Here is a 26,262-nt window from a genome sequence, read left to right as displayed (position 1 = left end):
TGGCAGCTTTTCTAAGATTTTTATCTCGTGAGGCCAAGGGTGTTACTGAGGAAAACTCCGCACCTAGACTAGCCCTGAAGGAAGCTGTCAAATCCAGAAGCACGGAAAAGGTAAAATCGGAGCGCACACGGCTTCCAGGCTGGAAGTGGGCAGCGTCCAGACCTCGACCATCCCGACGCGGTCAGGGAGCAGCTCTGGCCATAGCCCCAAACCCCATCTCCCATCGAGGAACTTGACGCTCCCGCACTTGGGTCCTACTGCGGCCGATTCCACTAGGCCCGGTTACTATCAGAGGTCGCCGGGAACCCGCGGGCCCCGAAACTCTTCCGGTCTTCCTTGACCAGAACCCGGACAACCACCTCAGGCCCCCAGAGACCCCTCTGTACCTCTGCCCAACCATTCTGTCCCACAGTTCGGAGCGAGGGACCCCGCCTACCTGAGGGCCCCGGCCCGGCGGACGCGCGCAGAAGGAGCACTTCCGCCGGACGCACGGACTTCCGGCCTCTGGGAACCAATGAGGGAGCGGCCGCGGGTGTTACCTTCGCTGGCGTCCGGGCTGCCGGTCCTCTCCCGGAGGACTCGAGCCGGTCGGCCCTGAGGACGTGGTAAGTCGCCACCCCGGGCCCCTGAGAAACCTGACTTTAGGGGAGTCAGCCAAGGACTCTTTTTTAAAAAGTCGCAAGCCAGCACAGGGGAGTTCAAGATGTGGGGTCTTTGAGGGTCAAATACAACTGTCGCCGAAGCAAGGGCAACCTGCCTTTTACGAGTTCTTTCTGTGGAACCAAAAACCTGGGTACATTTGCCTCTGACCTTCGGAACGAGTGAATTCACCCTGGAAAAAAATGTCTTTTCTAGAGGGTTCTTCAGCTTATCGGAAGTGGGGCGGGGGTGGGAGGAGCTTCTATTTTCTCCCAAATCCTCTCCAAATCTGTAAAAGACCAAATCCACCTTCCTGGAAGCTGTTTGGCTCTCCTCTTTAGAAGGAGTTGCGCAACACTCTAAAAGTTACTCAGAAATTAGGTAGAAACCGTTTTCAGCTCATCTCCTTTAAGTCACTAGTCCACAAGACACCATCAGGGTTTACGGCGAAATTGTTTCAGAGGTATTATCTTTAAAGTTAATTCTGTTTCAGGCTCCCAGGGCAAACTCCCAAGATTACCATTAGAACTCTACGGGAATGAATTATTTGTCAGTTACGTCTGATCATAAAATTTCTTACTTGTCACCATAAATTGTTTTTCAGAGTTACAATTTGGATGTGAAGTCACCATTCTCAGCCCAACCTAGAGAAGACTGTTGACACTCCAGTTAGAATGGTTCCAATAACCTACCCTGCAGAATGCTTCAGATTCACAGAATTTACTTTGTAAAAGTAAGTGGCTTTTATGTTAGTATAATTATCTCTCATTTTTGTTATGTGAATATGTGTGGAAGTCTCAACGTTTTTGAAGTCTTAGTGACAAATAGGGTTAGTGCCACATAACACAAAACTGGGAAATATACTTCTTTCACCATTTGAAGAACTTGCTGAATAAACATTTTCTCACTGTGGGCTTCCCCTAATTGTGATCATGATAGTAAGGTGTTCTATTCAGGCATTTGTGTTGGTTTTAGTGTGTGCAATTTTAGAAGCTGTGGAGGAAAAGCCTTACCATACGTTCATTGTGCCTGCTCCTCTTTCTCAACGACTTAATCTGATTCAGCAGGTCTCTGCTGAGAGTATTCTTACATACCTTTGGGTTGTTGTTTAGAGTTAGTGGCTAATAAAGAAGTATTCCTAGTACATAGGCAAGGGAAGTTGGTTTGGGTTCCAGTTCTCAAACAAAAAAGAAACCAAGCCTGGAGGACGAATGGGGAGGGAAGAGAAGAAATTGGGAAAAGAGGAATGAATGTTAGGTAGGTAGTCACAGGAGAGAGCATTGGGGAAAATAACCTCAGAACTGGGAGTCATAACTGGAAAACCAGGTAAATACTACTTGGCAGCTGGAGGAGTTTAGAACACTTAAGCTTGAACTTGGGATGGGAGTCCACAGACCACAAGTTGCTACAGCTAGGTAGGGAGAATGCAGGGACAGATGAAACCTGAGCGGCTAACAAGAAGTACCATGAGCCAAAGACTCTCTGAACGTATGGACTTCTTATAACAATCTATTCGTAGATAATCTGTACTGTCATTGAGTCTTGTGTAACTGTTAAGAGTAAGAACTTTTAGAGTTGAGGTTGTTACATGAGCTGTGAGATCTTGTGCAAGTTAATCAACAGCTTCAGTTTCCTTATATATTAAAAAAAGAGATAAAATAGTGCCTTCTTCACTGGAGTGTTGTAAGGATCATGTGAGTGCTTAGTATAATTGCTTGGCACACAGGAAGAACTCAGTGAGTTACTATTAGTATAATTATCACCATCATTATAGTTACATAGCATAATTAGATATTTATTTATAAAGAATAAACCCAGCGAGAATAAGTGAATGTACTGCTGTTTTTTTTTTACATTTCTTTGTTGGCGGTAGGTAATTACGTTTATTTATGTATTTATTTTTTAGAGGAGGTACTGGGGATTGAATCCAGGACCGTGTGCATGCTAAGCATACGCTCTACCACTTGAGCTATACCCTCCCCCAATGTATTGCTATTTAGTGAGGAGCGCACAAGAAAAAAAATGAAGATTCCATGGCAGGAACCCTGAAGCTTTCTGCCCTCTGTTTTCACTTTCCCAACCCCAGGCAGCCATTGAGCTGCCTTCCACAGTAAACTGTCTGTTCTATAGTAAACTGTCTGTTCTAGAATTTCATGTAACTGGAATCATACAATGTGTACTTTTTTGTATCTGGCTTCTTTCACTGAAAATAATGTCTCTGAGATTCATCCATGTTATTTGTGTCAGTAGTTTGCCCCTTTTCATTGCTCAATAGTATTCCATCATATGAGTATACCAACTTTGTTTTTTCATTCGTTCATTCAATTCTTGATTAACATTTGAGTTGTTCCCAGTTTTTGGCTATTGTGTATAAAGCTGAACTATACAGTTCTTTGTGTGGACATATGTTTTAATTTCTCCCCATTATTTTTAAGCTATCCTCTTCATTTGTCCCCAAAATCCTTTCTTTATGGCTTCCTTAAGGACCTTTCTCCATCAATTATTTGCTTTCCTGCAGGTTCTGTGGCTTCCTAATGGTGCTCTTCTTTTAACCTACCAACATTCTAATTCTATTCTTCAAAAAAAAATGAAATAAACAATCTTCCTATAACCATGATATCCCATTGAAGGTAGTCTTAGTGTCTCTGGGTTTTATTGCCAGGTTCTAGTCTTTCTGTTTCTGTCTGCCTCCTAGATCTCCCTACTTGCATGTCCTATGTGTACCTCAAATTCAACACCTGTAAAACAGTAGTCTGTCTCTTAATGCCTTCCCTCCATATACCTTCCAACCTGTGCTTAGTTGACTCCTGGCTCACCATCTACCCTGTCACTTAAGTCAGAAATCTCTTTCCTTCACCTCCTCTCCTCCTCCATTCAGTCAGCTGATCCAGTTGTAAATCCTTGACACCATCCTTTCCATTATTACCCTTCATTGTCCATAAGAGGGGACTGCAAGGGTGCTCTAAAGCAGTGCTTTGCAAACTTTAAGTTGCATGCAGATCACCTGGGGATCTTGTTCTATTGCAGATTTTGATTCAGTAGATCTAGGATAGGGCCTGTGATGCTGTATTCTAACCAGTTCCCAGGTGATGCCCATACCACTGGTCCATTCTGTCTCACTCATTCTCTTGGTAATGTCATACAGTCTCATGACTTGAAATACCATTTATTGCAGATGACCTCAAATCTAGAAAATCTCTAGTCTGGACCTCTCCCCTGAACTTGACTCTGTTCTCCATTGCCTGCTTCACATTACTATTTGGATATCTAATATACATCCTGAATGTAACTTCTTTATACACTGAACTACTGATCTTCTCCCCTAAACCTACTCCACGGCCATCTTTCTCTTCTCAGTTAAAGGTAACTCTGTTCTTTTAGTTGCTTAGGCCAAAAACTTTTGGAGTCATCTTTGACTCTTCTTTCTCTCACAACCCGCATCCCCTCCATCAGCAAATCACATTGGCTCTACCTTTATAATATACCTAGAATCTGATGACTTCTCATCACTTCTGCTACCACCCTGGTTGAAGTCAGCATCAGCTCTCACCTGGGTTACTGGAGTAGCTTCCTATCTGGTCTCCTTGCTTCTATCCTCTTTCCCTCTACATTCTGTTCTCAGCTTCAGCAGCCAGAGAGATCCTTTATTGATTTATTATTATTATTTTAAGTTTTATTTTATTTTATTATAATTATTTTTAACATTTTTATTGAAGTATAGTCAGTTTACAATGTTGTGCAGAGAGAGCCTTTAAAAATATAAGTTAGATCATGTCACTCCTCTGCTCAAAAACCCTGCAATGGTTCCCTCTTACTTTCTGATGACATCTACTATTCCTCTGTCTCAACTCTTCTTCTTCTCCTTTTTTTTTCTTTTTTTTTTTAATTTTTGTTTTGTTTTGTTTAAGTATAATCAGTTTACAGTGTTGTGTCAATTTCTGGTGTACAGCATAATGTTTCAGTCATCCATATACATACATATATTCGTTTTCATGTTCTTTTTTGTTAGAGGTTACTTACAAGATATTGCATATAGTTCCCTGTGCTACACACTATAAACTTGTTCTTTATCTGAGGCCGTGTAAGCCTCATCTTGCCAGCCCTCAGGGATTCGCAGTATTCCCAGAAAGGATAAAGAGATAGGTTCCCCGGGACTCAGCAGCACATGGAGGGTGGGCTGGCTGCAGGGCTGCTGGGAAAGCAGGATCCCAGCTCAACCTTTCTGATCTCTCAGGAGATCCTGGAGCAGGACAGGCATGCTTCTGTCTCAGGGCTTTTGCATTGTTGCCTTTGCTTAGAACATTTTTCCCTCAGATGTCTGCATGGCTCACTCCCTTGTCTCCTTTAATTCTTTGCTCACATGTCACATGATAGGCCTTTTCTACCCACCCTATTTAGCATTCCAACACTCCTTATCCTCTTGCCTTGCTTTGTTTTACTCATGGCCTCATTATTTTATGTGCCACATATATGTATGTATTTTGATTATTGTTTGTCTCTCAACACTAGAATGTAAACTCCATGTGGATAGGGAATTTTGACAGTTTTGTATATTGGTTTATTCCCAGCATCTACAGCTAGTCATTGCTCCAGAAATATTTGCTGAACCATAATGAACAAATTAGAATTATTTCTAAAGTGCACTGGTACGCTACTCCCTATTTAAACCCTCTAACACATCCCCCTTCCCTGCAGGATGAAATCCAAACTCCCTAATACTGCATCTGACAGTGGGAGCACTAAAGCAGTCTTCTACTAGTCCCATGTTACCTTTTTTTTTTTTTTTATTCTAGTAGAGTAGAAAAAGAAAGAAGAATTCTTTGTGGAGTTTTTTTGACCTTTCTCCAATGAAATGTTTAACTGACACATGTCTAATTAGCAATTCCATTTTTACATATCTCTATTTTTATATAAGTAGAAAGTATATATTGAATACTAATGGCCCATTGTATATAGCTAAACTTTCAGATTAAGAGGAGCATTTAGAAATTCAGTATTCAATTCAGTTAGTAATTAGAAGGGTTGCACTTTTAGGGTTTAGCAGCTGTGGAAAAAGTAGTGTGAAGACTAATTTTAAATCTCAGGGTTTTTAAAAATTTTAAATGAAAAAGTAGTGAATGTCAAACATCAATTATTTTTTTCTTATAGTAAATTTCAGAATGTAATGCTTAATGTTTTTAGTTTCTCGGATTTCCCTGAGATTCTTCCAGAAAGCTGCTCATAGATGTACATACCTAACATTTTGCTTGTAACTTCAGAGACGTTACACCTTTGAAGCCCAGGTCCCAGATTAAAAACTGCTGTAACAGCTGCTAAACCATAAAAGTGAAACACTTCTAGTTACTAACAAATTTTGTTAGTCTGTGGAAGTATAGCTGATTGTGGCTATTGAAATTATGAGGGGGCTAAAATACTAGTTTTAGAATTTTATAATTTTCATCTGTAGCAGAAAGAACATAATTTATATTTCATAAGATATTGGTAAGCTAAAATAAATGTTTTGTAATGAAATTAACTCTGGTGAACACAGATTTGGTTTTGGAGGAAATGATAAAACCATTAAAGTGAATGAAAATTCAATTTTATAGGTTATGGATTAAGGTGCTGGTTCAAATTATGCTTTAAGTTATGCTTGTCAGTTAAGAAACATAATTTCATTTTCTGGAGTTATGTTAAGAATGTTGCTTAATTTCAAAACAGAAGTATCAAGCAACCTTGGTCTTAAGAAGCAGCCTCTTGCATTGAGAAACAGTCAGTTAAAAATTTCCAACTAGCAAAAAATGGTTGGATTTTGGATACATTTTGTGGGTGAGCCATTAGGATTTCCTGCCAGTGTGTGGGGGAAGAAAAAAATGTATTAAGGATGGTGGGGGGTACTTGGCTTTAGCAACTGGAAGAATGGAGTAGTCATCAGCTAGGATTCTCACGTTGATCAGGTTTAGGGATGGGGAGCAAGATGGAACACTCAGTAAAAAAGAATCTTCTGATAGAAATCCTGTCTTGAGATAAGCTGACATTTATCTGGCATGTTAATATTTGGCTAATGAGGTTTAGAGAATGTAAAAGGCTGTTCATTATATTTATTGTTATTTTTAAATAGTTTCTGTTAATCATAGTAATAGAATTATCTCAGGGAATTTCACTGAAATACTGAGTTACTCAAGTTTCTAATTCCTAAGTTTTAGTCTATGTCTGGGTGTGGAAGGTGCTCAGAAAATGTCAGTGTGGTGGATGGGTACGGTGTTTGTTAGGTCACTTCCCCTCTGGCACGTACCACCTGAACAGAGAAGCAGATGGAAAACAGTCATTTCCACTTGTGAAGATCTGTGCCTGTCATAGATGTGTTGGGAGATGTTTGCATCTGCCGAGAGATTCTGTTCTTTTCCTCAAGAAATGGAGTAGTCTCCGCTTCCTAAAGACTTTGAGAGCATCTGTGAGTAACTAGCTCCTACTTAAAATCCCTCTGAATCTGTGGATACACACAGGAAAAGCCAGAAGACAAAGCATCATGCAGGTCAATTGGCTGATTTGTCTAGACAACAATTGACTGTCGTGATGCGAGAGATTCGTGTAACCCTGATGGGGGAGATTGTGATGATTTCTTCTCTAAAATTTCCCACTGAGCTTTTAAAGCAACAATGAATTGATCTTGTTCAAATATATAGTCTGGGTCACTGTGTTCTTTTGAAATTAAACCTTTGTTCATTACTAGGAGTTGTATTTTCCTTCTTCCTTCTCAATACTTATTATTATAGCAACCATCCAGCTGATGCTGCCAGCTTCACTGAAACAGAAAAGAGGTTCAGAAAGCCAAAGTAATGATCTTGAAGTATCTAAAAGGAGATCCTGATTTGAGGTGAATTTAGTTGTGATGTCAACCCACTGGTCTTGGTTGAACTTTTCCTTTTTAATCCATAGTCAGTGCTCATTTATACTTAACGACAGTATTCTTCGCAGTGGCTAGTTTTGTGGTGCTTTCTGTTGTCAGAGCTCTGGTGCTCAGCTGCGCATTTCACCCGGGAGTAGCAGGGTGGAGATGGTCACGTGCTTGCTGGCAGTGGTCAGGTGACAGTGCTGCTGGGAAGGGCTCAACCTACCAACAGCATATCTGAGGCAGGAGACTGGCAGGGCTCAACCGCCGTCTTCAGACTGTTGATTTAGCATCTGGCCTTGGACAGATCACAGTGGCCAGCCAAGTCAGCCCCAGGCTTGAGAAAAGCACTGTAGGGTAAAGAGCGGAATCAAGTTGAATGGAATTTAATTATATATCCCATTCTAACCCTCTCCGCTTTCTCTTTCCTGTCAGACCCCATAGCTGCTTGGAGCTGCTGCTTTAAGAGGAACCAGGGCTTCCCCTTGCGAAGTGACAGTCTAGCTGAGCGTGTGCTTCCCTTGAAGACTGGGTTTGGGTTTGACAGGGCTGGGTTACTGGGGAAGTTTTTGCTTACCTGTAGAAACCAGACTGCTCACGGACAGCAGCACAGATAAGTAGTACAGTTCAGGAGTTGTTTTTTCCTATATTTGGGAGGAAAAAAGCACTGTGAAGAATATCTGTCTTTTAATTGGAACATATATTTAAAATGTTTTTGCCAAAATGATTTAAACAAAGGCACCAGCTTAGCAAGAAACAGAAGGCTTGCTGCTTAATGTGCCAAACCCAGTCCAACAGTTCCACTGTTGATTAATATCTTAACGTAAAAAGAAAATATTCTAGTAAAGTGGGGTTCACCTCTACAAAAGGAAAAATCTCTCTTGTAATTTTTAAACTTTCCCTGATGAAATCTTTTAACTGTGACATGTGTCTGATTAGGAGTTCTGTCTCTCCTGTCTATTTCTATTTTTAATATAAGTAGAAAATAAATATTGAAGACTAGCGGTGCATTTTATACAGCCAAACTTCCAGATTAAGATGAACCTTTAGAAATTCAATATTTAAACACGTACACAGTCAGTTGCCAAAAATGTTAACACTGCCGTGCAGACTCCTTCACTGACGGATCCCACCCCAAATACAGAAAACATCCTCTTCAGTGCCCGTGGGACCGGTTCCATCCAAGTAAGCAGCACAGTAAAGCCTAAAAGGATGGCAGAACAGCATCCGTTTAGGAGGTGGAATCACGTCAGACGCACGTTCTTGAAAGCCAACCTAAATGGATAGTGTTTTCTCTAGTTCCTGCTGTGGAATAAAAGTGCCCAAAATCTAACCAGGCTAAGGTTTTCCTTTGATAGAGTTGTGTTCTCACTATTAGCAATGATGGTGATAATAACTGTGACTGTTTTTGAATAATTCCCCCATTACCTCATTTAAACCTTACAGCAAAAATATGAGGCAGGTATTTTTTTATCTCCCTCTTAGGAATGAGGAGAGGGAAGCTCAGAGAGGTGGTCTCTCCTGCTTTGGTGGGGTGGACGTTTGAGCTGACCTCCCTCTGTCTCCAAAGCCAGTGCTCTTCACCCTTAGCACACATTGGCTCTTGGCGCAGTTGTTATTCAGAGGGGGTTCTTTCTAGAATCGTGCCTGAGACACCCAATAACTACTTTTTTATTTTATAAAAATTTAGACGTAATCTTTATTTAAATTGCACATCACTCTTACAAGTACGTGCAAAAGAAAGTAACTAAAATATATTAGTTAAGTTATTCCTAAATTTTCTCCACATTTTAGAGTCCAACTCTTCCATGTCACTTTTTGAGTTCAGTTAGTTGAGGTCCCTGGTTTTCTTATCCATGTTATCTCCTCAGCAACTATTTATTGAATGGGTGAATAAATCTGATAATTTTATAACTGTAAAGAATTTTATAATATCAAAACAAAATATTTATATTTAACTTAATTTGGTTTCACATTCAGATTGTAAGTCAGCTAAAAGATATACTAAGGAACATTTAAAAAATTTCTTTCACCTGAATTTTATTTATTTATTTGTTTGTTTGTTTATGTACTTATAAAACCTTTATTGTGGTATGATTCCTGTACAGTAAACTACACATATTTCAGATGTACAATTTGTTGAATTTTGATAGACATATACACCAATGAAACCACCACCATCACAATTGAGACAGCTAACATTTCCATCACTCCCCAAAAGATGCAAATTTCAGACTCCCAATTTATCCCTTCCCACCCCCTTTACCCCCTGGTAACCATAAGTTTGTTCTCTATGTCTGTGAGTCTGTTTCTGTTTTATAGATAAGTTCATTTGTGTCCTTTTCTTAGATGCCACCTGAATTCTAAGTGTGAGTTTTTTCTTAGATTTTAGCCTGTGAGTTTATGTTAAAGAGCAGGGGGTCCTATCTTACCTGTTTTTATTCTAGCAGTGTCTGGCAAGCAGTAGACACTTCTTAAGTGCCTGACAGAATGACTGCACGCTTACCAATTGTGAAGAAAGTAAGGATGATGTTACCAACCAGGTTGGTAAGGAGAGGCTGACTGCAGTATCGGGAAGATCTGGGCCTAAAAAAATCAAAACACCAAGTCATACATTCATTTATTACTTGTTAGAAGAAATTCACGCTGTGAGCGTAACACCAGCAGGCACTTTTCCTTGAATTCTAATCCTGATTCTGGCACTAGGTTCATTTGGCTCTAGGCAGCTCACTTCTCTCAAAAACCTTGGCTCCTTTACCATGACCACAAGTTAATGCTGTAAATAACATTAAGAGTTAATAATCTTCTTAATTGGTAGACAAATAATGCTTACCATTTTTTCTAATTCTTATCTGTTTGATGTTTTGGTGAGAAAATATTTTGTGGAAATTCTGGCCTTCTGGAGTAAGGAGCTATGCCTCACCACACACAAACCTGTTTCCGTGGAAGCTGGCAAGTTTGAATTAGGCTAATTATAACGAGTGTGGCAGTTTCCATTCCTTCCCCATCACTTAAGTGGATTCACAGTTTTCAGATTTTTTTTTTTAGAATTTTCACATTTTTAGAATTATAATTTATTTTGAATGTGTCAAATTGCATTTGCTTCATTTGCCCACTGAAAAAGGTATTAACTGACTTTTTCCAACCGAGACTGATTTCCAGTATAAAATCTGAAATAGCAGGTCAAGTCACAATCTTGTCAAGTGTGCCTGTGTCTCCCTCAGCCCTGCAGACATAGCGAATGCTAGGCTATTGGGACTGGTCTCTGGGGAGTCCATAAATTGAAATGTTGGTGCCGTCATTGTCTCCCATTCCGTGATTTCTTTATGAAAATAAACAACTGTTGAGTAAAAGTTAAACTCAGTCTGCCCAAATCCCAGCTATCCTTGTTATACTAAGATTTTTTACTTTTCAAAGAGGTGAGGCAGGTGACTAACATTGATAATAGGGAAAAACCATGGGGCAGGCTGCAGTTAAGCACGCAGCAGGATGGTAGAGAGCCCCGGCGCCGTCTCCACAGGTAAGACAGGCATGCTGAGCTGCCAGGTGAGGGGCTTGGCTGGTGAAGGGACGTACCTGAGCAGAACATAGAACTGGACGGTCAGGATGGTGGCCCCAAACAGGAAAACTGTCACTTGGCTGCATGGGACACAATTAGTTACATTTTATGTTACTTTTTTAGTGATAAAATGGCTTCTGGAAACCAAATTCGGGTTCTATTTCATGATAATGTTACATCAAGCCACAGAAATAAAGTTTTAAACATAGTAAAGAAGAGTTGAGATCCATCCCATTAGACTATAGTAATGACCATTGACTGAGGTCCTACCGTGTAGCGGGCACTGTTGGTGCTGGTCTCCAAGGGACCTTTAGAACCTTGGTTTCTTTGCCATGACTGTAAATTACTGCCGTGGGACAACCCACAAGTGATGGTAAGAGTTACTAACACTCATGATTAGTAGACAAATGTGTCAGACATTTTTTATTCACTTTCTCATTTCATATGCACAGGAATCCTGAGAGGCTCATGAGACTGTGGTTTCCCATTTTATAAATGAGGAAACTGAGGCTCGGAAAGATTAAATGTCTTTTCTGAGGACAAACACCTAATAGTACTAAGTGGCAGAGCTACAATGTGAACCAGACCTAACAGTCCTGACCGCATCCCCGGCTGTGCTGGCTCAGCCTCCGTGCATTGTTCGCACGAGTGTAACCCATCAGCTGAGAGCTGACCTACCTACCACAGCTTACACAACCAAATGAAGCCTGCAGTTACTGCTGGGACATTTTTGAAATTCTTCTTTCGAGATTACATGTGCTTTGTTTCCATGCCTGTAGGAGAATCTTCCACCTTGACTAGTAGTTCTGTGTCTGTCTTCACTGTGAACTGTTACCTTCATTTTTTATTTTACTAGTAATTGGGTTTAGCACTGAATGACTTCAGGGTATTTGTAGAAATCAGATCTCTCCTCCATAGACAAAGATTTATCCTCATTGAAGGTACTCAAAAAAAAAAAACAAGCAAGTTCCAAAATAAAGCCCAGACTATTTAAAGCAATGGCACATTTTTAGAATTAGAATAGTTACATGTTTAAGGTTACTATTTTTAAAGAGATACTGTCCCTTTAGAGGTGTAAATCTGAGGGGTTGTCAAGTCAATCCATTAACAGCAGCCAACACAGATTTAATTATATTGAGCATTCTGAAATGTGACAAGAAAAGCCAAACAGTTACTGTTTTGTTTTGGGGTGTTTTTTTTTTTTTTGGAAAAAGTTAATGTTTTAAAAACTGGCTTAATGTTTACAAAATGTTTCATTAATGTTTACACGTCAATTTTTTTAAACTTAAGGAGGTAGGTGATTTTAAAATTGAAAGTAAATTTTAGTTAAACTAAAGAAATGAACTTTTTGTCAGCATGGACTGCCCATAATGTACGTGTAAGGGACACTTACAGCCTGAGCTGATGAGATCTTGGCAGCCAGCAGTGCAGGCGATAGGCTGTGTGAGCCAGACAGAAGTGAATCATGGTGCATCCGGAGCAGGAGGGGCTGCCCTGTTAGAGCCCCCAGACCTCTTCCACACCCAGTCTTCACCTGCCGAGGCCCCCCTCCCTGTGCACAAACCCGGCAGGGAAACAGGAAGTGCTCTCCAGTGGAGAGGGACAGATCCTTGTTCTTTTAAAGCCACTCTGGGCTGTGGTAGGAGCTCACTGTAACTTAATTCTTTTATGGCTTTGAGGGTCTAAAGTCTACTCTGAGCTCAAGTTGGCTGTGTTAACAGTGCGCTAATAGAACTGAGCTGGACATTTGAGACAGGTCATGAATGTGAAAAGAGAAAGCTTCCTTTAAGCTGAGAGATCAGCTTCCCCTATCCCCTTCCTCAGCCCGCCCCCTGGAGAGGACCTGGAAACCTGAGCTGCTCCAGGGCAGTGCTTCAAGCTCTTTGTTCCATCCTTTGGTGAACGAGTAAGCAGTTCCCTTGGGGACCTGTACCTCCTGCTCTCAAGCTTTCTCTTCTTCCAGCCCACAGCTCAGTGTCCCTGGGGAATGGTCCCTGAAACTTGAGACGGGTGGGGCTGAAACTGACGCTGGACTCCAGCTGAACCCAACCCCTCCATCCTAGTCCTGAGAAGTGCTCCGTAGCGGCTGGATATCCTGATGCCCCTGTAGGCCCAGGGGACTGTGGGGGTGTTGTATTCACCGCTGCTGCACAATACCACGGGTACTTTGCATGGGAATTGGGGGACGGCCTAAGGATGGAAGGGGGAAACAAGCCCCAAGTGAATCCTGGTATTCTCCATGGGATGATAACTGAAAGGTGAGACATTTAAATAGTAACCAGTGAACCCCTTTTAATGCTGTGTGGAGCATGACTGACCCTTCTCTCTTTTATTTCCTATTAAAAGTTGGCAGTGTCCCTGCCACTGTTTGGGGGACATTAAATGGTTATTGACTAATGTTTCCTAATTTCCATTCCCACTGACTGTACCTAAACCGGGCTCTCATTGCTTTGTAACTGGCCTTCCAGTTACTCCAATAGCGTCACCATCACCAACATTATCACTTTCCTACCGTTTATATTAATGCCGTGCCAGGCAATGTGATATGTGCTTGGCCATATTATATCATTATCTCTATTTTATAGATGAAGAAACTTAAGACATAGAGTTTAGTGATTAGGTCAAGATCATACAACTATATATGGGTTTTAAACACCCATGTGCTTTTCTAGAACATTGTTTTTCTAAAACCCTGCTGTCACTCCATTGCTCAGAAACCTTCCAAGTTTCCCATTGTCTAAGGAACTAAAGTTCACATTCCTCAATTCCTCAGCTGGGGAGGCTCATTTCCAATCTACACAGCTCCAGTTTCTCTCCCATTTATCTCCATTTTTTGGTGAGAGAGAGCCCAGGAGTCAGGAAACCTAAATTCCAGTCCTGGTTCTGCCACTCACTAACTTTGTCCAATGAGAGTGTAAAATCTGAGTAAAGGTAAGTTGATCAACTTAGCAGTTGGGTCTGAACAGTACTGGGCTACAAATAAATGGTTCTGGTGCAGGTCTTTTGAATGCTGGCAAGTCTTAGAAGTACACAGGGAGGTGTTTTATGGCTTTAATTTTCAGTTCATTCTCAACTTATTATTTCTTCTTTGAGATGTTTGTAATAGTGAAAAATTAGATAATCCAGTGATAGAAGATGAGCTAGAAAAATAAAATATCTAATAGTAGATTATTATTTGGAACAAACTAAATGCCTCTGGCCAATTTTTTTTTGTTTTATGATGAGGGTTAAATGATAAGGTGCATGAAGGTGGTTTTATAAATTGGAAAGTATCATTCAAATGTTGGTTTGTTTTTGCCATTTGTTATATTTCTACATTAATTATAAAAATACTTCAAGCTCTGCAAGTAATTCCCCAAAAGCTCCCAAAATGATTTGAGCAATTTGGCATCATTGGAATTATATTTATAAGTGTTCCAAATTATTATTTTGAAACATAATTTGAATAGATAAGAATATTTTTAAAGCTTTACAATAGCAAAATTATTTTATTGATAGTTAATGGGGAGTGTTTATTAAGGAAATGATTGTAACTATGAGTGATTTGAGTTGGAGATGGAGAGGTTCACTGAGTCCCAGCACAATGAATGAAAAAGATCCCCCACTAAGACACATCATATGGCATTTCAGAACTTTGGGGGTAAAGAGACCTTTCTTCAGATCTTCCAAAAAGAAAAGGCAGGTTACATGAAAAGGAACAAGAATCAGAATGGCATGAGACTTTCAATTGCAGTGTTAGATGCTAGAAAACAATGTAGGATACATTCATAATTTTAAAAGAAAATTATTCCAGGCTAAAATTCTCTTAAGTAAGGAAGAATAACAACAGACTTATTTTATGTCATGTGCTCTTTGTTATAAAGATATTTGAGGATGTACTTCCGAAAAATTAGGAAGTAAAACAAGAAAGGCAGTGACGTGGTTCTAAGAAATAGGGGATCTAACTCAGGAGAGAGGTGAGAAAGATTTCAGAATGACAGATGCACAAAGGGTTAGGGATTTTTAGTCCAAATTAGAGAAAGAGAGTTTCAGGAGAAAAAGCCTTTAGGAAAAAATAAATTCAATAGAATAATAATAGTTGGCTGAACCATTTGAAATTGACTTTTTTTGAAGATCAGAAGGAGTTGAATTATAGCAACATGATATGCAACATTAATAATAGCTGAATTCATAGTATGTTCACTACTTGCCAAAAGCTGTTTTATGTAGTGTACGTGTGTTATCTCACAATAATCATGAGGTAGGTACTATTATTTTCTGTTTTAAGATTGAGAAAAACTGGGACGAAAGGAGGGTTTGGCTAGGGTTAGGTTTTCCAAGGTCATCCAGCACATATAAGTATTGGAGCTGTGGTTTGAATCCAGGCAGCCTAATTTCAGAGCATAGGTTCATAGCTTTATGCTATAGAGGCAAGAGATTGGAGGATACTTTTTTGTGAGCTCTGACCAGTCCCAGCAGAAAGGCCTGCAGTACGGACAGCCAGGTTATTGTACAATGAAGCCCTTGGTGCAAAAGCCCTGCCTACCCACTTGGAACTTCCTATCAGCTCTTTGAAGGAAATTTTAAATATATCATTAATATTGGTAGAAAAATAAGAGAGGTAGAAAATTTAAATGAAAGGTGAAACCAGAACAGAATACCATATAAAGGAACCATTCAAAGGACAAAATCTTTAAAACTGAGTATAATAGCATAAATGAAAAGCTCAATTGGTGGGGTGGAGGATGAATCTGAGGATATTTAGAAATTAGAGCATGAAGGCAAATGATGGGAAACAGAAGAGAAAGGATAAGATTAGAAGACTTGTCCTGGTGCCTCAGCTCTGCAGGCATTTCTGCAGAGAACAGAGAAAATGGGAGGCAGAAACCCATTGTGAAAATAATTCAAGGACATTTTATAGCACTGAAGGTTATGAGTTTTGCTTTTGAAAGGGCCTGCTCAGGGCCCAGCACAATGGATGAAAATAGAGCCGCCCTGGAGGACGTCACTGCAAAACTTCAGAATACTGGGGGCAAGGAGAAGGTCTTGTAAGCTTCAAGGGAGAAAAAAATATAAACCACATTGAAAGGATCTGAAATTACTGGAAGTGACTCTGAATTTCCCACTGTTATCACTGCAGTCTAGAAGCAATGCCTTCAAAATTCGGGGAGGTGCTGACTTTCAATATAGACTAGAGGTGGCCTCTCTGCCTCTCTCTCTCTCTCCCTCCCCATATATATGGAGGGAGGCTATGAGCGCTAATCCTCACAGATCATAAGAGAAAATAAAGAGACACTGTTTACATTAGATAAATTTAAAAATCGCATCGTAAACACATAATACAGAATTACAGTAGAATCTACTTGAAGGAATACTTCAAAAAGTTATAAGTGGTTACTTTTAGGGATTTGGATGGAGGCTTTGGTGAGCAGGGTATGGTCAATGACTTTTCGTTCCTGGCAAAGGAAACCATAAATAAAATGAAAAGATGACCTACAGAGTGGGAGAAAATATTTGCAAATGATGCATCTGACAAGGGCTTAATTTCCAGAATATATAAATAGCTCATATAACTTAATAACAAAAAACCCCAAACAAATCAACCCAGAAATGGTCAGAAGACCTAAACAGACATTTCTCCAATGAAGACATGCAAATAGTCAATAGGCATATGAAAACATGCTCAATATTGCTAAGTATCAGAGAAACGCAAATCAGAACTACAGTGAGTATCACCTCACACTGGTCAGAATGGCCATCATTCCATTCAAAAGTCCACAAATGATAAATGCTGGAGAGGGTGTGGAGAAAAGGGTATCTTTCTACACTGTTGATGGGAATGTAGTTTGGTGCAGCCATTATGGAAAACAATATAGAGATTCCTTAAGAAACCAAAAATAGACCTACCATATGATCCAGCAGTCCTACTTCTGGGCATGTATCTGAAGGAAACTCTTAATTTGAAAAGACACTTGCACCCCACTGTTCGTGGCAGCACTATTTACAATAGCCAAAACATGGAAGCAACCTAAATGTCCATGGACAGATGACTGGATAAAGAAGTTGTGCTATATACACACACACACACATACACACACACAGAATAGAATACTACTCAGCCATAAAAAAGAATAAAATGATGCCAGCAACATGAATGGATGTGGCAGTTGTCATGCTAAATGAAGTAAGCCAGAAAGAAAAAGAAAAATACTATATGATATTACTTATATGTAGAATCTTTTAAAAAAAAAAGACTGATTTACAAAACAGAAAGATTCACAGGCATAGGAAACAAATTTACGATTGCTGGTGGGGAAAGAGGTGGGAAGGGGATAAATTGGGAGTTTGAGATTTGTAGATATTAACTACTGTATGTAAAATGGATAAACAGGGCCCTACTGTATAGCATAGGGAACTATATTCAATACCTTGTAATGGCCTATAATGAAAACGAATATGAGAAGAAATACATATATATGTATAAATGAATCATTATGCTGTACACCAGAAATTAATACAACATTGTAAAGTGACTGTACTTCAATTTTTAAAAAATACAAGAAAAAAAATGTTCGTTCCATATGGGCCTTTTGTCACCCTGTGATTTCTAAATCTGTATACATGAATTTGTTTAATTAAAATTTTTAAATTTTTAGTTTTAAAATCAGTTGCCTTGCATTACTTCATTAGGGTTATGAAAGCAGCAAATGGAATATTTGATATGAAAAAGTTTGTCAATTGAAACTGTTATTCAGTTGAAAGTGATAATATGATCATGTTGGCTAAGAGGCCAAAAGACGGGTTGTTGGGGAGTTACGTTTGGTAGATGATAATGTCATTGTATCTGTTAACTGTGGCCACAGTAGTGTAATCACAAAACAATACACGTTCATGTTTCCTCATGAGTCCAGGCTCAGCTTGTGTGTTCGCTGATCTGATCCGGGCTCAGCTGATCTCAGCTGGCCTTGCTCCTGCATCTGAGCAGACTGTCTGGTTTGGCTGCTCTAGGATGGCCTCAGCCACGTAGCTGGCGATTGGCTGTCTATGAGCAGACGCACCAGCTCTCTCCCACATCTTCTGTCACCCTCCAGCAGGCTAGTTAGCCTGGGCTTGTTTCTGTGGTGGAGGCAGGAGTCCAGAAGAGAGTAAGGTATATGCCCTAGGCATTTGAAAGCCTAGGCTCAGAACTGGCACGCACACTTTCTCATCTGCTGCATTGTTTTAGTCAAAGCAAGTCACAAAGGGTGGGAAGGAGACTCCTTCCCTTGGTGGTAAGAGCTGCAAATTCACACTGAAAAGGAAAGGGGGAGAAATGGGGCCATTTTTGCAGTGCATCTAGCATAGTCAAGTATTTCCCCATCTATTTGGAATGACAACCTGGAAGGACATTAGAAGACCGGTAACTGAACTTACTTTCTTTTTCCTTTGTAGACAATGCGAGAGGTGTAAGACTCTTCCATTTAGATCCACAACTTCAAATTCTCAGCATGGAAAACTCAGAGAAGACAGAAGTGGTTCTCCTTGCTTGTGGTTCCTTTAATCCTATCACCAACATGCACCTCAGGCTGTTTGAGCTGGCCAAGGACTACATGAATGGAACAGGTAGGAACAGTAACCTAAAGCAATGATGGGGTTCAGGATACGCTACCCCAAATATGGCCCCTTGTTATATTGGATATTTTAAGCTGAAGGAGTTTGGGAAAACAACAGAAGCAGGAAGGTCACTCTGACCTCCTTCCCTCACCCCTTGTCCCTAAAGCAGGTTGTAAAATCTTCATGTGAACAGGGGAGGGTATAGCTCGGTGGTAAAGCGCCGGCTTAGCAGGCATCAGGTCCTGGGTTCAATTCCCAGTACCTCCATTAAAAATAATAATAGGTGGGGAGGGTATAGCTCAGTGGTTAGAGTGCATGTCTAGCATGCACGAGGTCCTGGGTTCGATCCTCAGTACCTCCATAAATAAATAAATAAACCTGATTACCTCCCCCACCAAAAAATATATATATATATATTTTAATAATAGACAAATAAACCTAATTACCAACCCCCCCCCAAAGTAAAATAAAACCTTCATGTGAGAGATGCTCTCCCTAAACCCAGAGGAAAGGAGCATCCTTACCTTTGAGGACAAAAGGATGCCAAACGAATAGGCCTTGCTAAGTTTCCCTGAGTTTTCTACACTTACCTCGTACTCTCTGTCCTGTCATATTTCCCCATGACTGTCCACTCTTCGTCAAACCTAGCATAAAAATACTTAGGTTTAACTGTTTCTTGGGGTCTTCGTTTCCTTATGAAGGCTCCTATGTCTCATGAATCTTGTATTCAGTAAATGCGTGTGCTTTTTTCCTGTTAATGTCTTTCAGTTTTACACCCAGCCAGGGACCCATAAGAGGGTAGAGGAAAACTTTTTCTCCCCTACGTACACACAGATTTATTTTGTTTTTTCACATAAATGATCATGTGCTGATAAATAGATGGATGGGTGCTCAAACTCTCCAGTGACCAGGGGACTAAAATAAAAAATTAGATATATTTCACCCATCACATTGACAAAAATTTTAAAACTTGATAATGTCAAATGACAGATGTTGGGGAAGAATAGGCTCTTGCATATGCTATAGGTGGACAATACAAATGGAGTTAGGCTTTTTACAAGGCAGTTTGGGGATACCGATCAGAATTTGAACTGTGCAGAGTAGTGGGGAGTTTGTGTTTAATGGGTGCAGAATTTCAGCTGGGAAGGTGAAGGAGTCCTGGAGATGGACGGTGGGCATGTTTGTACAACCACATGTATGTACTTAAACTGGTTAAAGTGGTGAATTTTATGTTATATATGTTTTACCATATAATGTTTAAAATTAATAAATAAACCTGAATCCCTGTTAAAAAGGGTGGGGGGTGGAGATGTATGATTATAAAACCATATTGATGATAATATTTCCTGTGCATAAAATCTAATTCCTTACACCTCTTATCAAACCTAACTCTTTTCCCAGGAAAATACAGGGTTATCAAAGGCATAATTTCTCCTGTCGGTGATGCATATAAGAAGAAAGGACTCATCTCTGCCCATCACCGACTTATCATGGCCGAACTCGCCACCAAGAACTCAAACTGGGTGGAAGTTGATACATGGGAGAGTCTTCAGAAGGAGTGGGTGGAGACTGCTAAGGTGCTAAGGTATTCACAGTGAAGTCAGCTTTGTCAGTTCTGAGATATAATGGGTTGGGGGCTTTGGTGGCTTTTGGCATGTTTCTGTGCTGCCCGTGTCTGAATACACAGATTTGTAAGGCTGTCACCAGGGCTGGAAAGGCTTGGGCCATGCCATTCCAGGGTTATGACATGAGGAGATTTAGTTAAATCACCCATGCCAAGGGTTGAGGGTGGTGGTTAGCACATAGTAAATAATTAACGTTAATTCTTGTTACTGTGACACAGACGCAAAGCTTAGAATGGTAATAGCTACCACTTGCCGTCCTCCCAGGAGTTTCCTTGCTTTCCATTCTTGACAGCCAGAACCCAGGGCTACAGTGGGCCGGCCAGCATCCATTCTGACCCAGTAGTACTGTGTGCAGGAAGGCATCTGTTCTGACTGGTCAGGCACTGTGTGTATCTGTGGATAAACGTTTCTAACATCACCCAACCTTTAACCTTACATGAGAGGCTCTTAGGCATCTCCAGAGGGATGGTATTTCAGTCGAGCATTGTGAGGAAGAGAAATGTCCTGTTCCTTTGTTGGTCTATAGACACCATCAGGAGAAGCTGGAGGCTAGCGCCTGTGATGACCAGCAGAACTCACCTGTGCTGGGAAGGCCTGGACGGAAGAGGAAGTGGGCTGAACAAAGACAAGACTGTAGTCAAAGGAAATCCCCAGAGCAAACAAAAACAAAAGGTCTGTCTGTTTTACCAGGACATACCAACGAGAGCTGAGCAGGCTCTAGGACTGAGCAAACCCCCTTTGTGTTTTCCTTTCCTCTTCAGTGTCTGGGGGTGCTTGGAAAGTGCCCTGGTTAGTTTTATGATGGGAGGAAGAGAGAATAAAAGGCACCCTGAGCTTATTCCTCCTACTGTAGACCTTAACTTTTGAGGTGTCCTAGATCTCTTTTGAGAATCTGAATCCAATTAAAAAAAAAAAACCATGAACCCTCTAGCCAGAAAAACACATATACATATTCATCTTTTTTTGGGTGGCGGGGAGGTAATTAGACTTGTTTATTTTAATGGAGGTACTGGGGATTGAACCCAGGACCTCGTGCATGCTAGGCATTCACTCTACCACTAAGCTATACCCTCCCCCTTCATATTCTTCTTGATGCAACAAATGATTAAAAAGGCAAACCCTGAAACTATGTTTTCTTCTTCTCAGGTGTGCCAAAGGTAAAGTTGCTGTGTGGAGCAGATTTCCTGGAGTCCTTTGGTGTCCCCAATCTGTGGAAGAGTGAGGATATCACCAAAATAGTGGGAGAATATGGGCTTATATGTGTTACTCGGGCTGGAAATGATGCTCAGAAATTTATCTATGAATCCGACGTGCTGTGGAAACACCAGAACAACATTCACTTGGTGAATGAATGGATCACCAATGACATCTCATCCACCAAGATCCGGCAAGCATTGAGAAGGGGCCAGAGCATTCACTACTTGGTACCAGATCTTGTCCGAGAATATATTGAAAAGCATAATTTGTACAACTCGGAGAGTGAAGAGAGGAATGTTGGGGTTATCCTGGCTCCTTTGCAGAGAAACATTGCAGAAGCTAACACAGAAGAAATTCTCTAGCATGATATTTTGGGCTTCCTTTTTGGGAATTTGAAACAATATGGATGTTACTAACCGGGGAAAGGAATTCTGGTCCTCTCTAATAAACTAAAGTTTAAAAGTTGGGTAAAAATCAGTAGTAAATTAAAATCAGGTTTATCTTTTCATCAGAAATTGCGATGAATGTTTTCAGTATTTTTTTTTGAATATGCAAGTCCCTTTATCTTTAAAACAAGAGTTAGCAGTGCTGAAACCAAAAGAACATTCAGTCAGACTAACCACAAAGCAAATTCAAAAAGGACATCCTGGCTTTACCACATAAAGAGAAAGTATGAAAAGTTAAGAGTCCATTTGAGATCCTAACATTAGGTATGAAGGGAATGAACATTTTATGCATGCCTGTTTCTGGGCAGCCCTCACCCATGGTAGCCAAAGAAGTCATTCTCAAAGTAGTGAACTTGTAAAGTGCATCGCTGATGAGTCATCTCCAGCTATGCAAAATGCGGGCTGTGAATGGCCTGGCAGAAACTTGATGCCGGTAGTTGGTTCTGTGTGGCACACATCAGAAGGCCAGTGAAGCTTTGCTGAGGCACGCTTGCCTGGAGCACCACCTTTGGAGGTAGAGAGAGGGGTCTAAGCCCTCTAGTGTTTAGAAAGGTGCACAGGTGTCTTTGATGCCCACAAGAGCTGAGGAGTCTCCTGCCTCCGCATGTTCTGCGCATTCTCTTAGCACAGCCCAGCTGCAGCTCACGTTCTAGTCCTGGCCATCTGCCGACCTTGTATCTTCAGGAACAACTTCAGAGGGGACGTGTCCCACCTGGAACAGAGAACCACAGACAATGGGAGATCTCATTCAAGGGCTTTATGAAGCATGAATGCTCTTCACTTTACTGATAGCTTAATAATCAAACGATGAATGGATGTGAGGAATGCCACACTGGGCCAGCCCAGCAGTTCCTTTAGCTCAGAATTTTGGACACTGGCCAATGACTTGTGGAAGAACCATGATCCATGATCTCAAGGTGAAACACTTGAAGAGCCCTGCTGTTCCTCTCCGGCCCACTGCGAAGCTGCCATTTGTGAATTTAAGCAGAAAAAGAGTCTGTTTTCTTACACCTTTTCTCTTCTTGTCCTTTGGTATGAAGTTTAACCAAAGTAGAGCACTCAGATAATAAGTGAAGTCATAGCTTCACGTTAAATCACAGACTTGTTACGTGGTTTGCTACAGATTAGAATTTTGTGGAAGTTCTACCAGTTAGTAAAGCAAAAAAGACCAGAAATAGCTTTTTCTAGAATATGGTTCATGAAAATCATATTGTGATAGAAACAGGAGTGAAATTAAATTTCAAGTGAAAATAGAATAATCTACCTTTACTTACCTGTCCCTAGTAATTTACACTTCATACCTACACCAGTCTAGTTGAAGGAGATACACCTCTGCGGAAGAAGAAAAAAAAACTTAGACCTGTGGAATTTTATAGTCAGATCTCAATCCACAGTTTAACAAAGGAAGATGTTAAATAAAATTGGCAAATGTAAATTCTGCAGCTCCTGACTTACTCTTACTAAAGCCAAGGAGCCAGCTTCTCAAAGACAGAGGGGAGCGCAGAGCCTGGCATCTAGTAGTTACAGTCTCTTGCCTGCCGGATGAATGAAAGGTTATGATTGCAGAGTGTGGAGATGGTCATCCTCAGCTTTTTGGAGTTTACCAAGAGTTGGAACAGCACCGACAAGTAACAATCTAGAAGTGGATGAAGTTGTCAGAATTTAAGTTTGATTTCTTCTTCTGGAAAACTTCGCTCAGGTCATCTGAAGTACGTGTGAGCTGCAGGAAGATTCCAGTGCTAGAAACTTCTCTTCTACTGTGATGCCTTTCAACCCAGAAGTGCCCACACCCTGCTCAGCTGTGAGTACACTGACTTCAGGACCCACTGGCTAAGGCATGTGGGGACCCTCCCAGGAGACCTGGTGATAGTGAAATGGTCCTATTATTGTGCTGTTTATGGATCAACAAACTTTGGACGTAGAACCAGCTACTTGGCTTTTTGTCCCAGTACCAAGAATGCTGCTAATGCCTCAATGTCATAGCATAGTTTTGGGTATCCTTAAGGACAGAACTTCCTCTTCAGATAATGGAAATTAGGACAGTGAATTTCACAGCGGGATAGATATTAGTGTTGTGATTTCCATTGAGGAAGATGAAAATATGCCATTGTTTATCCCCTACCATTCTATGTTCATACTTGGCTTTTGTGATGTGAATTTAGAGTTTAGGAAGTAATGTAGTGCTGGTGTTTTGTTCAATGCTGGTGTTTTGTGTGTGTGGTACTCCTTTACCCCTTCCATTGTGTAATCTGACACAGCGGACGAACTTTGAGTAAGAGCCCTTCACTGCAGCTTCATTCAGCTGAGCATGCAGCATGTGGAGAGGTTTTGTGTAGTTTACCTGTTCAGTGGACAAGTGTGAACAGCACTTGTTAGCAATTCCTTGGAACTAGGGCAGTGACTGTCCAGGCAGATTCTGTCAAGCGGTTGATTTAGCTTCATCTCCTTGCGTCAAAGGATGCTCGCTCTTTTTCTGCCCCCTTGAGTATCTCACTATAGGGTGGGAGGAAACACCTCCCCAAGGTCAGCGTGCACGCACGGTAGTGGCAAGGCTGCTGTCATCCTTACCCAGCCTCTCGGAGTCACTTCTGTGGGAGCCCAGAAGTTGCTCTGTTATGAAACGGTTCCTTTAACTGTATTTCTGAGTGCCATAGGACATCCCTTCCTGCCATTCTTGTAACTGTTCCCAAAGGCTTCTTGATCTAAAGTGTCCACCGCAGCATCTGACTGTGAGGATGCATAGCCCGTGTCCATCTCTAAAATCTGTACCTCATTTATCAGTGGTGCTGTTTGAACTTGACAGTGCCAGCGCTTACTGAGCACGTCCTGTTTGCCCGGCACGTGCTACCGTGTGCCTTAGATACAGGAGATGGACATGATTCGGTGACTTGTGTAAATAGCAAAACTGAAGCTTGAATGAGCAGTTTGTCTACAGAACCCGTGCTCTTAACCTCTCTGCTCCTTGTATAACATCATTACTTTTCAGAGAATGAAGTTTTAGCCCAATCTTCACATTTTCATCACCTAAAGTGGATAAATGCAAATAAATACAACTTTCAACAGTATGACCGTCTGGTGGGTTCAGTCCACACAGGTGGACTCAGTTGAACTTGCCCAGTGTTAGCTGCACTTGGAACTAGAGCAGTGAATGCCTGCTCAGAAGAAGGCGGGACCTGAGCCACAGTTCACTCCTAACCAGCAGAAAGAGAAAGAAAAGCACCCAGGTGCCCGTGCTTGTGGTGTAACGTCATCCTGCAGCACGGTGGCCTGTGAGACAGGGAGGAAGAAGCTTCTGCCTGGGAGGTGGGTTCTAGGTCCCGGCGTGTCAGTCAGCCGACTGGTGGGAGTCATCTGCCTCTCAGAGTCCCCCTTGGTAGAATAAAGCGATGATCTCTGAGGCCCCTTCCAGCTCTGAAGTGTTGTGGCCCCGATGGAGAGATGCCACTCGCACTGGCTTCTCATCTCTCTGAGCTGCCACTTGTCCCTTCCCTTCTGCATGACCAGGAAGCATTTCTCGGAACACTCGTTATGTGAGATGCCAAAGGGAGCACAGTCTTTGCCGCCAGGCCGCCTGCGGGGAGGCAGGGAGAAGTGCTGCATTTGAAGCATCAGCAAGGAATATTCCAGAGTCATTGCTGACGGCTTCCCAAAAGAGGGCCCACAGGTCCTGCGGGACAGGAAACACAGGACAGAGGGCGTTGCAGGTGGGGCTGCTGCCACTACAGATGATTTGTTGTTTAACAGAGGTTTGAAAAGTCCTGTTTCTGTTTTGTTTTTTGCCAACTCAGGCATCTTAGATGGGAAGAGCAAGCTGAGGAGAGGTGTGGGGAAGAACGGACCATGGGCTTCAACTGAGGCCGGGCGCGGGGGATGGGATGTGGGGGCACACAGGAGGGAGGCTGGGAAGGCGCCACATGAGGTTTTTGATCTGCTACAGCGCCGCCCGGCGCATGGTGGAGATTCCCGTTCTCGGCTGTGACTCCTTCTTGGGGCAGCTGGCCCTCCTGCTGGTGAAGTTACCACCTCCGTTTCAGCACTGGGAGTCAGGTCCCTTTCTGCATCAAGTGTCGTATAAGTCTGAGTGACTGCAGCGGACACTGTTTCCCAAATTAAGTTAAACTGCCTGATAAGTTTTTCCAAACCAGTGGGTAACATGACAAAAATTACACTTTAAAACATTAGGGAAATTTTCAAACATAGACAAAATTAGTGATAAAAGTATAAAGAACCTCTGTGTATCCAGGTCTTGCCCTGGAACTGGATCAAGCTCCCTGATGGCATTGCTTCCTTGAGTTAGGGAGGGGAGGTATGGATGGGGTGCAGTTTACCATAATGTCCTCCCCATTCCTTGCT

At 41.4% G+C, this 26,262-nt stretch overlaps 2 protein-coding genes across 2 annotated transcripts; one reads left to right on the top strand and one right to left on the bottom strand.

The window, feature by feature from the left end:
• The first annotated feature begins 513 nt into the window (after positions 1-513).
• NMNAT1 (nicotinamide nucleotide adenylyltransferase 1) lies at positions 514-25,670 on the top strand. The gene is made up of 6 exons (XM_006196633.4): positions 514-605; positions 1,244-1,372; positions 18,480-18,650; positions 20,043-20,226; positions 20,793-20,938; positions 21,413-25,670. The coding sequence occupies exons 3-6, from the start codon at positions 18,536-18,538 to the stop codon at positions 21,823-21,825; spliced, it is 858 nt and encodes a 285-aa protein (XP_006196695.1). The 5' UTR covers positions 514-605; positions 1,244-1,372; positions 18,480-18,535; the 3' UTR covers positions 21,826-25,670.
• On the bottom strand, positions 7,784-12,547 carry LOC140700990 (uncharacterized). Its single transcript, XM_072975853.1, has 6 exons — positions 12,463-12,547; positions 11,087-11,149; positions 10,017-10,096; positions 8,584-8,714; positions 8,088-8,154; positions 7,784-7,860 (listed from the first exon to the last, which is right to left on the bottom strand). Exons 1-6 carry the CDS (start codon positions 12,534-12,536, stop codon positions 7,784-7,786), a joined length of 492 nt encoding a protein of 163 aa, XP_072831954.1. The 5' UTR covers positions 12,537-12,547.
• Positions 25,671-26,262: the final 592 nt, after the last annotated feature.

The sequence above is a fragment of the Vicugna pacos genome, chromosome 13, assembly GCF_048564905.1.
Source record: "Vicugna pacos chromosome 13, VicPac4, whole genome shotgun sequence".
Lineage (NCBI taxonomy): Eukaryota > Metazoa > Chordata > Mammalia > Artiodactyla > Camelidae > Vicugna > Vicugna pacos.
The sequence above is the reverse complement of the archived record's forward strand: the minus strand, read 5'-3'. Positions and strand labels throughout refer to the sequence as shown.